This window comes from Leptinotarsa decemlineata, unplaced genomic scaffold (genome assembly GCF_025532065.1).
Source record: "Leptinotarsa decemlineata unplaced genomic scaffold, Ldec_3_MD MMD2_tig00026328_RagTag_RagTag, whole genome shotgun sequence".
In the NCBI taxonomy this organism is placed as follows: domain Eukaryota; kingdom Metazoa; phylum Arthropoda; class Insecta; order Coleoptera; family Chrysomelidae; genus Leptinotarsa; species Leptinotarsa decemlineata.
Genome location: NW_027412688.1, coordinates 25,332,116 through 25,348,874, shown reverse-complemented (window position 1 = coordinate 25,348,874; position 16,759 = coordinate 25,332,116). Strand labels below are relative to the sequence as shown.

Sequence of the window (16,759 nt, the reverse complement as noted above, 5' to 3'; positions counted from 1 at the left end):
ATGAGACCTGCAGCAGATGGTAACAACGCTGTATGTTGATGTTTGAGGTTTATATGCCTGACTTTATGCTTATACAATTCAGCGGAAAAAATAACCCCACACCTTTGACTTCATATATATTTATATTCTAACCGCGACAAGAAACGCTTGAACAATAGGGCCCATTTCATTTAAAACCGTCGCGTTTCTTGTCGCGACACGACGACAATCGCGCGCATAATAAAGGCCTTAAGATTCGCCGTTCCCGACATTCGTTGCACTATTCAGTGCGAATCCTGACAGCAATCAAGCGCTTAGTAACAAAATGATGTTTGTTAACACGAACAAATGAAAAATAAATGATGTATTCGACCGAACCTCACGCGTGTACCATTTAAGTGTCCAGCTAGCCGTGGAAGTACAACAGTTTAAGGTCACCCAATCGGTTATTACCTAATGCATAATCACAGTTTAGGCTAATTACAAAAGTTACATGTATTTAGTTTATCTTTCAAAGAAAATTACTGACTCCCGTAGTTTATAAGGAGAACGTATACCTTGAAACGTTAAATAGATTTGCAACTAAAAATATACCTTTAGGAAACACAGTTGTATAATATAATTGATAAGTACTTCATAAGACCGTTGCTTTAAAGAATTATGTATTTACTTTACAAACGGTGGAAAAGAATCGACATTTGTAGATGACAGTAAGCTTCAAACTAATCGGTCATCTAACACTCCTTCAGAAATAATTTTGAGCGAGAACAATTAACTTCACTGTCCCTGTTAAGCTAGAATAAACACTTTGGATTCGTACATTTATTTTCAAGACATAATTTTATGCTATTTTTGTTACTCTATTTTCAAATTTTTTGTTGTCCATTTACCGGGGATATCATGTTTTTTGGCTAGCTTCAAATCAAGACCCAAATCGAAGTCCTCAACTTTTCAGAAATTCTGAATTTGCAATAATTTTTTTCCCTTCATTAACCTATTGAGTTTAAAAGCCCAAAATTAGTGGAGGAATTCGATTTGTTTCGGCCAACTTAAAATTAAGCTATAGCAGAACCAAATGATTCGATAATGTTTCTTCCTTCGGTTGGCTCAATTTTTCACTTTTAGGGAATTTTGAATTTGTAGTTATTTTAGACTCCTTCATTATTTAATTTTAACTGAATAAAATACATAGCTACCTCAAACACAGACGATAAGAGTTGAAATATTTTTTTCGGAAACGGACATGTAATGAACGGACATGTAATCACAATGGATTTGAATCGCTGGAGATTGAATTCTTTGGATTTATTCCACATAAACGCAGTTCTCAAGATGAAAGGATTCTTAAACAGTGAAGTTCGAGGTGTACTGAGGTGAACCTCAAAACGATGACCAGCCACAGTCCGTCGCGTATTTCTGATGTATCGCTCTTGGTGGAATCACATGTGCCAAGTCGCTTGAAAACTTCAATTATAATTGATCATTCAGTAAATTACCCGAATTCCTGAATCTATTGATTTCTAAACATTCTATAAGATTGAGTTTCAAACTCTTCTCTTCTGAATGTAACACATCGTATTCATGATTGAACTCACGTACTTCTGCTAAAAAGTGGTTTGCATACGTGGAATGGGTCTTTCTATTTACAAAACTACTTCTATACTCTTCAATTCTTTGGGAAAATATTCTCCCTGTTTGGCCAATATACAGTTTTGGGCAAGAGCCACAAATCAGCTTATATACTCCTGATTTGAAAATACTCGGGGCCAAATAAGTATGAATTAATAAATGGTTGAACTAATTTTGAAATTAAAAACTCAAGTCTTTTGTATTATTTTCGTTTTTTTTTTATTTGCCTGTTCATTTTTCCTCATTTCTTTTTAATTTTTATTGTTTCTATGTGTGTTAGGAATCACACGTTAAAAGGTAAGACCTCGTTAATCCTTAGCTCGCACAAGTTTATACTTCTGAGGGTTGTCGTTCGTAGGGGTGTGACAGCTGGTTAACGGAAAAACAGATTTTAAACAGACAGATTCCACTTATTACTTGACCCATTTCTCAATTCATGTTTACTTCAAGCCACAATAATTCGTTTTCTTGACAAATTAGCTTTGTTATAATCCTAAATGTTATACTGATAGTTGATTTCATCCCATTTATTTTATATAAACTCCTGGTATTAAACTTTCATACAAAACTTCACTATTGGAGTTCTAGTGAAATTTCGATGTGGTCCACATAGAAAAATGGAGATTTCAACTTAAGAACCAAGTGAGTTGCAGCAAGTTCAAAAGGGCTTTTAGATCCCAGACAAAGACATTGCACACCTGACAGCCCAAACTCGAAGAAAACGAAACAAACCTACCAGCTTGTTGGCCACCATTTTACCGCAATTTTCAGACCACTAACAATAGAGTCACGAAAAAACGTCGTACCGACGATTCACTATTAGTTATTCAATTAAATTACAGAAAAACCGAACTTGAAACAACAATACCGACCCGCAACAACCAGTAGATTATTATTGAAGTAAACCGAACCGTTGAAAAGCTGACGGTGCGCTATCCAGTGTTGCCAGATGATATTTTTAAATTAAATCGAATCAAAACCTTTATATTTCTTCAAATACTGAGCCTGGGTTTTAATTACACTGATATTATATTCAATCACGCTTGCAGAAAATTGTGTTTTAGAGCCGTATTTAATGATCATTTTTCAATTTGCAAAAAATAATTATTTCACGTGAACATTCAGTTTCAATCTGCAATGATAAAGACAAAATTGAAACCAATATCATGTAGAGTTTGCATATATCCTCTGAAACAAAAACTTTCAACATTCAGTTGTAAATCTCACTTCGCTTTATTTCAATATCCAACATTTTCAGAATATTTTACTTGTTCTTACGAGATTAATTTAATATCACAAGTAGTCAGAAATAGTTATAATTAAATCTTCAAATCTCAAGAAATGTATTTGCATCTGGCAGCGCTGGCGTTATGGGACGTGGGCAGCAGCCGGACAAACCGTCCGTTGGTTTCTTCGACCAATCCAAACACCGGAATTTGATTCGTGTACAAACGAACCCGGCGAAACTGATCTTTGAATTTCGCACATGGAGGCAGAACGACTCGACGAGTTCAAAACAATGTCCCCTGATCTGTGACATAACACTAACAATTGTCGAGTCGCCAGAATAGCTCAGCAAACAGTAAGAAAAAGAGAACTGGAAATACACGTTCTCATCATATAATTATTATTTGTGTAGATTCACGTCATAGTTGTCGGACTTCGTTAAGGACGATTAAAAACTGAAAATCTTTAGAGCAACATTTTTCTTGTTACTTCATTTTTTCCTAGTCCCGGAAAAACACTGCAGCCTAAAGGGCGTGTTGCGTTTTCCCTCATCTTTTTCATGACACCCATCCATTGTTGAATGTTTGTTATAGTCTCCTGTCCAACAATTGCTTCTAGGTATTCATGTGATCCATTACCTCACATTAGCATAAGCATAAAATATGACGAGCTGTCTCTGTCCGTTTGGTTGCACTGCCTGCAGCTAGGGCAGTGCAACCAAACACTGATGCAATGCAACTCACACGACCAACTCATGTAATTAGTTGCATGATATACAGGGTGTCCCATATAAAACTCGGCGGGCAAATATCTAAAAAATGAAAAAGAATATCCATATTTCGTGAAGCAGATAAATTTGGTGTCAAAGGGTCCTCTTATTTACGCAGAGATCCAGCACTAGGCGTCATCCGTTAGGACGTCGCGACACCGACGCCAATTTTTTTTAAATGGTAACCCAGTATTTTCAATTGGTTTTTGAATTCTGCATTAAATTCTGAATTCAGCCATATAGCACACTTGTAGTTTTCCTTGAATACTGATGAAAAAAGTCAATTTTATTGCGTATTATAAAGAGGGCCAGGAATAAATCAAAATAAATGCAATAATGTATTTATCGATCTGTCAGAAGACCTGTCAGATTTGACGAAAGTGTATTCAATTTTGTGTTGGTTTTTAGTAAAATTGAAAAATGGTTCAATTTTCAAATGCAGAAAAGATGGATATGATAGGTATTTATGGCGAAGCAAGAAGGAATTCAAAAGAAGCAGTGAGAATATACGCTAATCGGTATCCTGACAGAAAATTACCGTCAGACAAAACATTCGCTGGCTTAGCCAAATCTTTGGCACGAAATGGATGTTTTAATGAACACAAGCGAAAAAAACCAAAAACGGCTACTGATGAGAATCACAGTGTTGCAGTGCTAGGTCAAATGGTGTTGGAACCATATAGTTCTACCAGACAAGTAGCAATGCATTGTAATATTTCGAAATCGTCAATACAACGTATTTTGGCAAAAAACAAATTCCATCCATACAAAATACATTTGGTTCAAGGACTACATCCAGGTAATAATCTTAATGTTTCATTTTTAATAACTAAAATATATTTCCATATTCAGGAGATGCTGATAGAATATTGAACTTCATTGCATGGTTGTCCGTCCACCCGTATTCATGATGATGATCAGTTTCTGAAAAAAATATTATGGAGTGATGAAAGCCGTTTCCATAACAACGTTATAATAAACAAACATAATTGTCACTATTGGTCTGACGTGAACCCTCATTGGGTGCAAATAACGAGATTTCAGTTTGTGCGGGGGGTTAATGTTTGGTGCGGAATCATTGATGGTTATTTAATAGGACCTCATTTTTTCGAAGGAATTCTCAATGTTGAGAAGTACTTGGTTTTTCGACAACATGTGTTGCCGAATCTCCACCTCCACATAATAATAGAATAGTTACCCAATATTTGGATGATACTTTTAATGAGCAATGGATTGGAAATAAGGGTCCAATACCATGGCCAGCTCGGAGTCCAGATATTACTCCACTAGATTTTTTTGTGGGGATATATCAAAGACTTAGTTTATATGCGAAGTCCACAAAATGTAGAGGATGTGAAAAATAGTATCACAAATGTTTGTGCTTCCATAACGCGAGAGACGCTTGTAGCTGTCACGAATCGGGAATTACTAAACAGATGCAATATGTGTATTCTACGTTCAGGGAGGCAGTTCGAACACTTACTAAAATTATTCTTGTTATCACTAATTGATTTCGTTATCATCATGTTAGTCGAGTTACGGTCAAAGTAACATATTTTTTGGTAATTCAAAATATTTATTTTAATTTGTAAGAAATACGCAACTAGATAAAATTGAACAGACAATGAAATCATAACTGATGGGTTTTTTATTAAACTCGTATTATTGCATTCATTTTGACTTATTCATGGCCCTCTTTATAATATGCAACAAAATTGCATTTTTTCATCAGTATTCAAGTATACAAGTGTGCTAGATGGCTGAATTCAGAATTCAATGCAGGATTCAAAAACGAATCGGAAAATCTAGGTTACCATTTAGGGCGTCGGTGTCGCGACGCCCTAATGGATGACGCCTATTACTGGATCTCTTCCCAAATAAGAGGACCCTTTGACATCAAAATCATCTGCCTTCATGATATAAGGATATTCTCTCTAATTTTTCAGATATTTGCCCGCGGAGTTTTATATGGGACACCCTGTATAGTAGTGAATAGGCGCAGTGGTAGTACGCCCAATTCACGACTGGAAGGTCGTGAGTTCGATCCCAACCTCGACCAGATATTTTTCTCGAGATAATGTATCTAGTTGAAGTTGGGATGATTCTGTAACGTTACATGGCTGACGGACTGCGAATAGCAATGATGCTCCCTAAGTGCGTCGGGGAGTTATTAATAATGCTCACCCAGGACACCAGGATCAATGTAGTCGATGCCGACTCAGGTATATAAGAGTTGTAGAGATTTAGGTAATTTGATGGAGGTAGTCTCAATTGAAGTTACCTGTGGTATATAAATATTAGCGTAAGAAGTTTCTTGGAGTATTCAAAACACTGTTGAAGAAGCAACTGTGTTAGCGAAACATATCGTCATATATTTCTCAAATAAAGTTTGTGGAAATCAAATCGTATGGTGTAGTTTATGAAATTCTAACGAGATCTTACCTTTTAACGTGTGATCCCTAACACGGGTTAGACGATAGGAAATGAAAATCGATCGTCAGGCCTTGCGGTTCGAACTACCGGTTCGCACATCGGTCGATTGACTGAGTGCAGCTGACCACCCACGTCAACCCACCAGGTTACCGTCCTACTTGACATTATTACTTCATCGTTCATTTTGCTTTAAAATAAAACAAGACGAAACATACGCAAACCAATGCAACTGATCACGGTGCGAGATGCGACCGGCATGTCCAGTCGAATAAAACCAGTCGTATGTTTGCATCAGTAGGATGCGCAAGTACGAATGCTTCTACGAAATCCTTTTGGCTCAGACTGATACAACTAGTTGCTTGAGTCCGTGGTGTTAGTTGCGTTGCATCAGTGTGTAAGCTGCCTAAGGTCTCCATAAAGCCCCATTTTGTTCAGGTGCATGTCCTCTTAATGTTCAGTGAGTAACCCTGTAAGTATTCTCAGTCGACCCCTCTTTGAATTACCCTTTTTTCATGTTATTCCCAGAACACTTCATGTTTCTCATTGACCCATTCATCGATCTGGTTCAGTGCCATAGCATACCATAGATGGTTCAGGATTCACATAAGATGTCGTTCTATTTCCTCTTGTTTCGGAAATATTCGGAGTTGATTTGAACAAATAATACAGAATTTTTTCCCAACACCAAACCGTTATTTTAACACCTCGACACGTGTTTCGATCACCAAGTGAACATCTTCAGGAGGAAGATTAAACTCCTGTTGAAGATAATCACTTGGTGATCCAAACACGTGTCGATGCGTTGAAAATAACGATTTGGTGTTGGGAAAAAACTCCAATAATATTCAAAAATTGATAGTAATTGGAAACTTGCCAATCAGGACTTTCTAATACATCGAAAACATTATTATGTTTGTGCAAGTATTCTTTCTAAAAATGCAATAAATATGCATCGAAAAAAAAAAGGAAAAGTTGCTGACCCCTGACCCCTCAAAATTATTATTCCAATTATTTTTTCATCTTTATTGTGGGGGTCCCTCTCTATGGAGGGGCAGTAGCCCCTCCTGCCCTCCCCTAAATCTGGCCCTGACAATACCCAATTACTAATACTAATAACCATAACAAATCAAAGAGAGCGATTATGGAGTCTCAATAAAAATTAAGAATCATGCCGAATGCCTAGAAAGTTGGCCAATACTGAACTAATAACGTTGGTCTTTGAATTATAGCTTCATTCAAAAAACAAAAAGGAGCATGCACTAAATTGAAATATTTACAGTGTTCATTGAGTAGAGAAGAGTAGAGAAGTTTCAAAATGATTGTTCAAATTTGTATCTATTATAAACATCTGAAAAATTGATGGTAAAGTATTGAGAATTTTTTTGTTTATATGGAACTATTTTCAATAATTATAAATGATGAATAATCGTGGTTATTTTGCGCCTGTACTTGCATAAAAGGAGCACTTTCATTAGGTAGTCTTAATTTCTATTATTAAGTTTAATTCTCATGTACTATTGTATAAACATGTTAATTGGACTATAATACACAACCCCAAATTTGGTTTTTTTATCTTCAATAGAAAATCACCCGGTATACCTAAATTTTGTAGATGTATACATTCAATTTTCGATTATACGATTTTTTAAATTTTCACCCCATTTCCACGGTCTGGAAAACTATGACGTAATGTCGATTCAGTCATCAGAAATGTATATCTCAATTTTATAGTCAGTCAACACACGTATCATTAAAAAATGGTAGGTGTACTTATAGTCGTTGAATGAGGAAATAATAATTCAACATTTTTTTCTCAGTGAACTTTGTGGATGTGGATAACTTCACACTCGTAATCAACATTCCACACTTGTGAAAATTAAAAAAAAATAGAGATGACTTACTCGTATTATAGATATGAACCGCAACTGATATATCACCTGCTGACGTCATAATAACGGGAAGAAGCTTAATATAGAATACAAAATGATTTTTATTATGTCTGCTATCAGTATTTTTCTTATCAATCAACGACAATGAGATTTACTTATCAGTTATTCCACTGTTTCGATTTTTTGATTGACATGGCAATTTTTTTCGACTCAGTTTCAAGGGATTTGAAACCTCAAATTTTCTCTGTTTAACGAAAAAATGTCATAAATGTGAATTATATACAGAAAAAATCAAATGGAAATTGAAGTCATGTGGAAACTCATTTGCAGAACAACTCAGTTTTCTATTCATCATCTGATATTCCAATAGTAGGTTGAGGAAAACAAAGTCGAAGAAAAAATCTCGAGGATTCAAGTCAAGTGAATAAGCAGGTCTAACAACAAACCAGTCACAGTACAAGTCTCATCCAACCAAATGCATTAATTTTCGAACAAATTAGGACAAAGGCAAATATTTTTATGGGTGAAAAATAACTATTTATACTTAATTTAGCGAGCAAATATAGTGACGTCAGAAGGCTTTAAGGCTTGTTACCTTGTGTGATTATTTGAGAGTATTTCTGAATAAATTTGAACCTGTAATGGATTCAAAATTTAGTGGCTACGCCACGCAAACATTTATGAGGATTGAATTTTCCATCATATTGGCATATAATTTTGGGTTGGATAGTTTATGATGCCTTTGTTGAGCTTTTCAGTCACTAAATCTATTAAAGTACCTTTTATTCATTGAAACACAATTTTGGTAGACATCCACAATGATTGATCAAACAGAACGTACTTGTGATGCACCGTTTGGAACGTTTGGTGTAGTAATGAATATTACTGGAATTTTAACCCAACACCAAACCGTTCTTTTTTAAAACTCGGCATGTGTTTCGATCTCCAAGTGATCATCTTCAAGAGGAAGAGAATACACTTTAATCTTCTTCTTGAAGATAATCACTTGGTGATCGAAACACGTGTCGAGGTATTAAAAATAACGGTTTGGTGTTGGAATAAAACTCCCGTTTTATACTTCAAATGTTGAGGGAGTAGATGCCTGTCAACCCCAGCAAAACTGTGATAATCCCCTTCACCAGGAGGAGAACATTGGACGATCTAACGCCACTTTCCCTCAATGGTGAGGTCATTCCATTTGGAACGTAGGTGAAATCTTGGCATTGTCCTTGATAAGAAATTCACCTGGAACGCTCACATGGAAAAAGTTTTACACAAAGCCAGGCTGTCCCTATGGACATGTCGAAGGATTTGTGGTAAAATTTGGGATTTAGGTACCAAACATATCCATTGGATTTATGTGATGATTGTCAGACCAATGATCACTTAAGGTGCAATTACCTGGTGGCCGAAGGCTTTATAGAAAACAGCCAGGCGAAAGTCTCTGGCTTCAGAGACAGACACTTGTTTGGCCATCAGTGGTGCCATCAGTACCACACCACCAGCGGCCATGGAGATCCTTACAGATCTACCTCCTCTCCACATTCTTCTAGAGAGAGAGGCTAGATGGACTGCATTTAGACTTGTGCACATTGTCAATTGCACAAATCAATTTAATGCAGAGTGCAACAAACTGTTGGTTGACACTGGAAGTCACAGCATTCTGAAAACGACCTCCGACTTTATGCCTCCATCTGTCAACTACGAACTGCCTTATAAAGTACCTACTGTTTCCTCTTCTAGAGAGCTGGGAGATGGAAATTTTAAAAGCAAATAGTTGTTGGTCCACAGATGGATCAAAAACACCTTCGGGTTCTGGTGCAGGTGTTTTCAGTCTCAGACCCAGGACAGAGATATCAACCTGCCTAGGAACCTATGCGACTGTATTTCAAGCGGAAATTAACGTTATTGAATTGTGTGAGGAGACATTGGAAGAATCCAACCTCACACACAAGTTAATAAAAATATTCTCTTACAGTCAAGCGGCGTTGGAAACTCTTCCTGCTGACTCCCTTGCAAAGGAGGGTGCTGTAAGCAGCTTCATCGGACCAGAACCTGTCATTGGCATCGCTTTGGGCTTTGCCAAGCAAAGATTGAACACCTGGAAGGCAAGAAAATTTATGGACTTTTGGCAGAATCTTCCAGGATTGGCTCACTCCAAAGCGTTTATTCACCCTTTGAAGCTTGATACCAAACAGTTGTTGGACTACAGTCAGGATGAACTACGATGTCTAACAGGCCTTCTTACAGGTCACTGTCTTCTGAATCATCATTGGAGAGACTCGGACTGTCGGAAGACAGTGTGTGTCGCCTCTGTTTGAAAAATGATTAAACAGCAGGGCACATACTTTGTGCCTGCCCCGCTGGGGACCGAATCAAGTTTTTAGAGTTCGGCAGAGCTGTATTCGTACCATCTGACCTGAAAGACTGCTCACCATACAAACTAATCGGCTTCGTTAAGATGATGGGTTTATTTGGTCGAGTGTGAAAAGATGTGAGCCACAATTAATCCTTGCGGGTTGCGGTAGAGGACCAGAGTAGACCTACTGACTTTGGACCTAACCTAACCTACTTCAAATCTTTCAAATATGCCTTTGACAACTCAAACGTCAATTTTCAACAGCCAACTGAACTGAATTAACCCATTAACCAGTATTTGTAGGCCATCACAAGAAGTACATGTATTCCGAAGACAATGGGCATTCACATTACTTATGCTAAAACTTTAAATTCGGGAATTTTCAAGGTCACTAAGAACAAAAGCTGGGTCACAGACAGAATGCTTTTATGGAAATACACAAATCGACTTTTTCCTTGAGGCTGAAAATAAGACTTAAATTAAGATAGAGTCTAGCTGGACGATGATGTCTACATTGGCTCTTATTGTATTGAAAGAAACAGTTAAACAGTGGCATTTCGTCTACAATTGCGGTAGATATTATCAAAGGCGATGCAGGTAACGGTCGCAGTGCTCAAGTTGGTAATCCTGTTGTTCCGAAAGCATTTACTATGTTGCTAGTATTTTACTCTGATTTTATATTAATATTAGTGGGCGTGGCTTGGATTCACTTGAATGGATTACCTAACCTTGTTTTTGTACCTCTAAGGACAGGTTTAAAAAATCTGTTTAAAATCTGTTTTTCCGTAAATCAGTTGTCGCCCCCATACGAACGACAACTCTCAGAAGTTGAGAAACTACTGCGAGCTAAGGACTAACGAGGTCTTACCTTTTAACGTGTGATTCCTAACACGGGTAGCCAAACTTTATTGATGTTCATTGTCTCTTCTTTTCTGTTGGAATTATCTGTGTTTTTGGATTTCTAGTGCCCCCCTATATATTCTTGGACATTAATTTTGAGTTTCATCGAGTGTTACTGTATCTTAGAATGGGATAATGTGGTTGCCTTCTTTGTTGAGGGCATGCTAACGGAACAACGGGAGTACCAGTTCGGGAACTGCGACCGTTACCACATCGCCTCTGATAATGTACCTTGTTTATGTACCTTAAAGGTCGACTCAAATAACTTAAAGATACAATATCTAACCTCAATGAGTCCTCAATTTAAAAATTTCCAAGTCACGTTTTCGATTTACATCGAACAATTCATTTGCAACTAATCATAATTAGGAACATTTTTTGCAAAACAAGAATTAATCATATAAATTTGTGGAAAAAGCAATTCGTAGGCTCATCCTTAAAGATAAATTTGTAATTGAAGAAGTTTCTACTATTTCATAGCAAGTGTTTTTCATAAACCTGTCTTGGATTATCGAAGATTAGTACCAGCAGTTGCCGTAAAAATGACAGCAATTTTTGACAGTCACTAGTATAACTGACGACATAACAACTGGTGTAGGAATTTCCCTATTTAAGTCAATTACCTATAGAACAAACCTCAATCGAGAACATCTTTTATCTATTTTGAACTTTTTGTATTCACCACGTAGACTTTCACCCAGATAATATGCAAGCAACAGGTGTCCCAGGCATGTTTACCCAACTAGCTAGTGGAATTTTACCATTCATATTAACTCAGTACACCACGTTTTGACTCAATTTTCGAACACAATTATCTAGGTTACTCATTTTCTTCACAAATATATTCAAATTAATGGAAGGAAAATGTACTTACTTGTTTCGGCATTTTGATTTTCCCAATTAAGTGGTATCCACGCTGAAAAAATACGTCAAATCAACAGGTTTTCATATTTTCATCAGAAAAAAATACAAAAGAACTAATAAACAATGTTTTAAGGTTGATACACGCATGTGAATGAAGGAATTTCTTCAATATATAAAATTTGTAAGTAATTATATTCCTGATTAGTATATATATATATATATCCAAGTCAAAGAGCATATCGAGTCGTTTAATTCTTACAGCGACAAGGCAACTACAACAACAATCATTCTAGAATATTATTTTGATTTCCGTTTCCATTGTCATTTTCCGTTCTTTGAAAGAATGTTTTTGACCTGTGTGATTGTCCTAATTGAATTATCTACCTGTGCAACTATGCATTAGTCACCAATAAATAACATATTGGCTACTCAATAACTGATATGTACCTTTTGAAGAAGCAATTAATTCAACAGATACTATATGTAGCAATAACATGAGAGCCAGGCTATGGAAGTTATCGCCGGTATGTCGAGTCTTTGGACACCATTTCATGGTACACAAAACAAAGTGTTTTAACTGCCAAAAAGCAAAGGTAACTTACCAGAAAACTATCAACTCTTGATTATTACACTTTTGTCCATCACATAAAGTAAAACACGCGATCTTTTAATAGCACACACCCTTTACACGCACTATTCCACCTATCGTGATCAAATTGTCAGAATCAGCAAAGTTGCAAGTAGTTCTCGATTCGACCGCTTGGAGACTATGATTTGACCATTTTTTAAATACCACCATCTGTTGGTCGCAAGAAAATTTATTTACTGGCTGGTTTTCCTTGTCACAATCCTACACGTCGAAAGGATGAATTGAACGATACTATTTTGTGAATCTTGACGTCACCAGCGGTACGGTAATACGAAACGAATCTACGAGCACAGAATGACGGAATATTTTTCATTCTTGTTCATAATAATTTGAAATCAACATTTAGGACAGATATTTTTGAAATAAATGTTTTCAGAATCATTATAAACCACATAACAATTATTAAGTTGGTACTACGATTAATATTTATATTTTTAACAACAAAACCTGAATACCTTCGCTGTTGGAAAATAAATGGAATATTATATATTTCATTACGATACCCGGATTGCTATTGAATCGGTCGGTCGGTAGTCCAATGCTAAGAGTGAGTAGTTTATTTTACACATTCAGTCAACCACTACTTAGAGGTTGGTTCGAGTTGCAGGATTTTGGATTTCCACTGCGTACCGTTTGACCTGTATTGGGATTCGCACGTAAAAGGTAATTCCTCGGTAATCTTCAGCTCGCACAAGTTTCGATTTCTGAGAGTTGTCGTTTGTAAGGGGGTGACGCCAGGTGACAGAAAAACAGTTTTTTCTTCTGACCTCAACGAGAACAACCTTGCCGAAAAGTTGAATAAAGGTGGGTTGAGAGTTGATGCTAGCGAATGATTCATGAAAATACTGTACCTTGATTAGATTTGTCTATAAGTGAATTATGAAATCCGATTCTCCATTTGATGCTCAATATCGAAACTTTGTCTAATAAGAAATCATCATTGAAACCATTGTTTATTTTAGGTAAACCAGATTTGACGTTTACGATGTGTACCTTTTTCTTTTGGGTTCCCTTGAAAAATAAATGTTTTGTCCGATTTCTTTGAAGATATTTGCTAACGAAGAATAGCTGAGGTCGAAACCTAATATGAGTTTACTTGAGAATGGTTTAACAAACCGAAACCAGTCGTGACAAATAAAAAACTTTGTAGAAATCAGAAGTTATTTTCTTCATTCCATATTCGATATAAATTTCTATAAAATTAATAGGTCATCAATCGAACAACTTAATATACTGCCAAAATGTTCCATCTTGATTTGAGCGAAGTATATATTAATTTGTGTAAGTAAATCGGTCATATTTTCAAAACTTGTTTAGTTTTATATTCAATTAATTGTCAAGAAAGTTAAATCAATGATGTAGCTTACTATAAAAATGAGGTATGAATTGACTCCTCTCTAAACCAAAATCGACGTGTCGGAGCTTTACTTGTTGAACTTTGTTAACTTACTGGATGTATATAGTGAAGGAAAGGGTGCTATACAAACCTTTTACTTGGGTTTTTGCAAATCGTCAATCAAAAATTGTGAAACTAGAAATTTCTTTGGGTATTTCCAAAGATACAAAAAAAATTGTTGTGGAAAATTACCTCACACACCACTTTCCTTTCTAGTTTTTTTACTCTGAGAAAAGTACTTCAAGGAAGAACTTTTACATTTGAAAATGTCTTGTGTAAAAGATATGTTCTGTTTAATTTCACTGTTTGCATAGACCGGTCATGTTACCAGTATTCATATTGTCGTAATTTCAGACGCACAAGAAAATAATTAGGAAATAAATAGAAAATAAAATCACCATTCTTTATGAAAAATTTACTACTTGGGTTATTCTATTTGTAGTTTACGTAATATAACCATGTTAGTTTATTCAGCGATATTTAATGAGAATTTTTGTGAGCCAATGGTACTGTTGAATTCGCCTTACATTTATAAGAATCAGAACTGAATTATCCTTTCGACGTGTATTATACAAGATTAAATTAGATAAAATCTTTCTCTGAGTTAAACTGCTGGATGGCCATCTTTTAGTCAATAGAAACTATAGTGAAGTTTTGATTTTCAAATCAATCATTCCACAACAACAAAAATGATTTATCTCAAGTACTGTATTACCATCTACTGTAGTACCATCTATCGCCATAGTTCACAAATAATACCTTATGAAACATACCAAAATACTTAATTTGTTAAGAATCTATTCCTTCCACTATAAACTTATGAAAAATTAATTATCCACCTCATTTGCGTATGAAGCTGAGAACACATTAAGGCTACTGAAAATTACAGAAAAAAAATTATGAAATGTATTCGTTTGAATATCTTAATTTCCCGCTAATAGATATTGACATTCTCGAAAATGTCGAAATCTGCGCACACTGTATATTCTGACAGCAAGCAAGACCCCTTATTAGTTGAAGCACAGATGAGTAAAATATACAGAAACGGATATACAGCTCCACTCCTTTCCTTTGAAATTGAAGGTTGCCGCTTCGGTGACCTCGTCTCTCTAACTGGGTGTGACAAGGTTGCCAGGTCGAATCCTAATTTTTCAGATACAGTGATGACGCTGTTTATATTTTTTGGAAAGTTATACTTATGAGACATATCACACTTTCTTTATAAAAAACATTCAAAATGGCTAATTCAAGTAACACTTTATTGAGAGATTTTCACGAGACAGTTCAATTAAAAGTTTCATTCATGATAAAATGTAAGGAATCGAATATCGAAAACTAGGTTTGAATGTAAGCAAAAATTACTTACAATAACGTGGGTTCATTCCCAAATGGAATAATCAGAAATATATTAATAATGAAAAACAAAAAAATTTATCAGGATCTGCTACAAATATTTTTTTAGATTAGGTTAGAAAAATCTAAAAATGATGGTGTGCACAAATTCTAAAACACCAACAGGAATGCATAAATTCTTAGACAAATATTTCTGATAAGGAGTAGGACCAGAAAGTGTAATGTTCCACAAGTTCCACAAATATTATTGGCATTGCTTTGAGAAGAAAATGTATCATTACATGCTTAGTATACATGGAATCCAAAAAGCGCTTGTTACAAACCCTAAATTTTTTGTTGTAATCATGAATTAGTGTATTATTCTCCTGAAGTTCTCGAGCACATGCTGTTGACGGGATAGGAACAGGAATATTGAATGTGAGACGAGTAGCTTAACTTTGAGTTGAGATGTCATCTTTGTGCTTTTTGTGCATTAGGCAGACTGTTTCTAAAATGAAAAGGCAATAGACTGTTAAGATGTGATGAGTTAAAAAAGAGGCTTATAGGGAAAAACTTGCTGTATTTTGGTATTTTGCGTGTTCCACAGACTGCATTTATTTCGTAACATACATTTTTCTAGATTTTGAATTTATATTCACTTTTTTCACCATTTTCAGTTAATTTCGTTTCTAGCCTTATACCAATTTATTTTCTTTCAATTTCATTACATATATTCAAATTAGGTTTTGATGTAGAAGTCATTGCCTGAAGATGATTTTTGGTGCCTACATCAGGTATTCAAAATATTCCAGTTGCAGGGACCAAAACCTCTTTCTATAGCACTATCTGTACCACTGTAAATTATACTTGCATACTTTTTTCTTTTGGAATCCTATGAAATTTCACAGACTCTGTTTCATCATTCCGTAACACACTTCTACAGTTTTTGTAGAAACAACGATATCCACAATGTTCTTTCTCTTTTTCCATTATTCACTACAATGAAATGCTCACAAAATGATACACAATCAAAAATATCCGAACTAATAATAAAAAAATATCAATTCAGTAAAATATATAATACATACCAAATCCTAGAGAAACTATAACAAATCTTTACTTCTTATTGATGAAACGAGAGCAAGAGTCGTATATCTTTCATTCGTTGGAAGATTAATAAAGGATAGTCATACATTGTATTTACCAAGGGAAATTGCTGTAGGAATAAATGACACAGAACTTAACTTTGTTTTGTGGTGTGCATTTAACTAGGTGATAGTCTATCCTTGTCGCCAACTAGGCTTTCTTGTCTAACCTGGCCCTCTGTAATTTT

The 16,759-nt window shown here is 35.5% G+C and overlaps 1 protein-coding gene across 2 annotated transcripts in view; it reads right to left on the bottom strand.

Annotated features, from left to right (window-relative positions):
• Moe (Moesin) overlaps nucleotides 1-12,810 on the bottom strand; it is a 115,404-nt gene extending 102,594 nt beyond the window's left edge. The window contains exons 1-2 of one of the 2 annotated variants that reach the window (XM_023156181.2): nucleotides 12,652-12,810; nucleotides 12,060-12,101 (exon numbers count right to left, since the gene is read on the bottom strand). In XM_023156181.2, coding sequence (XP_023011949.1) covers nucleotides 12,060-12,071 — 12 coding nt within the window. In that variant the 5' untranslated portion in view covers nucleotides 12,072-12,101; nucleotides 12,652-12,810. Of the gene's footprint in view, nucleotides 1-2,344; nucleotides 2,499-12,059; nucleotides 12,102-12,651 lie in introns of those variants that run through there. The other variant, XM_023156174.2, reaches the window with a different exon arrangement.
• Nucleotides 12,811-16,759: the final 3,949 nt, after the last annotated feature.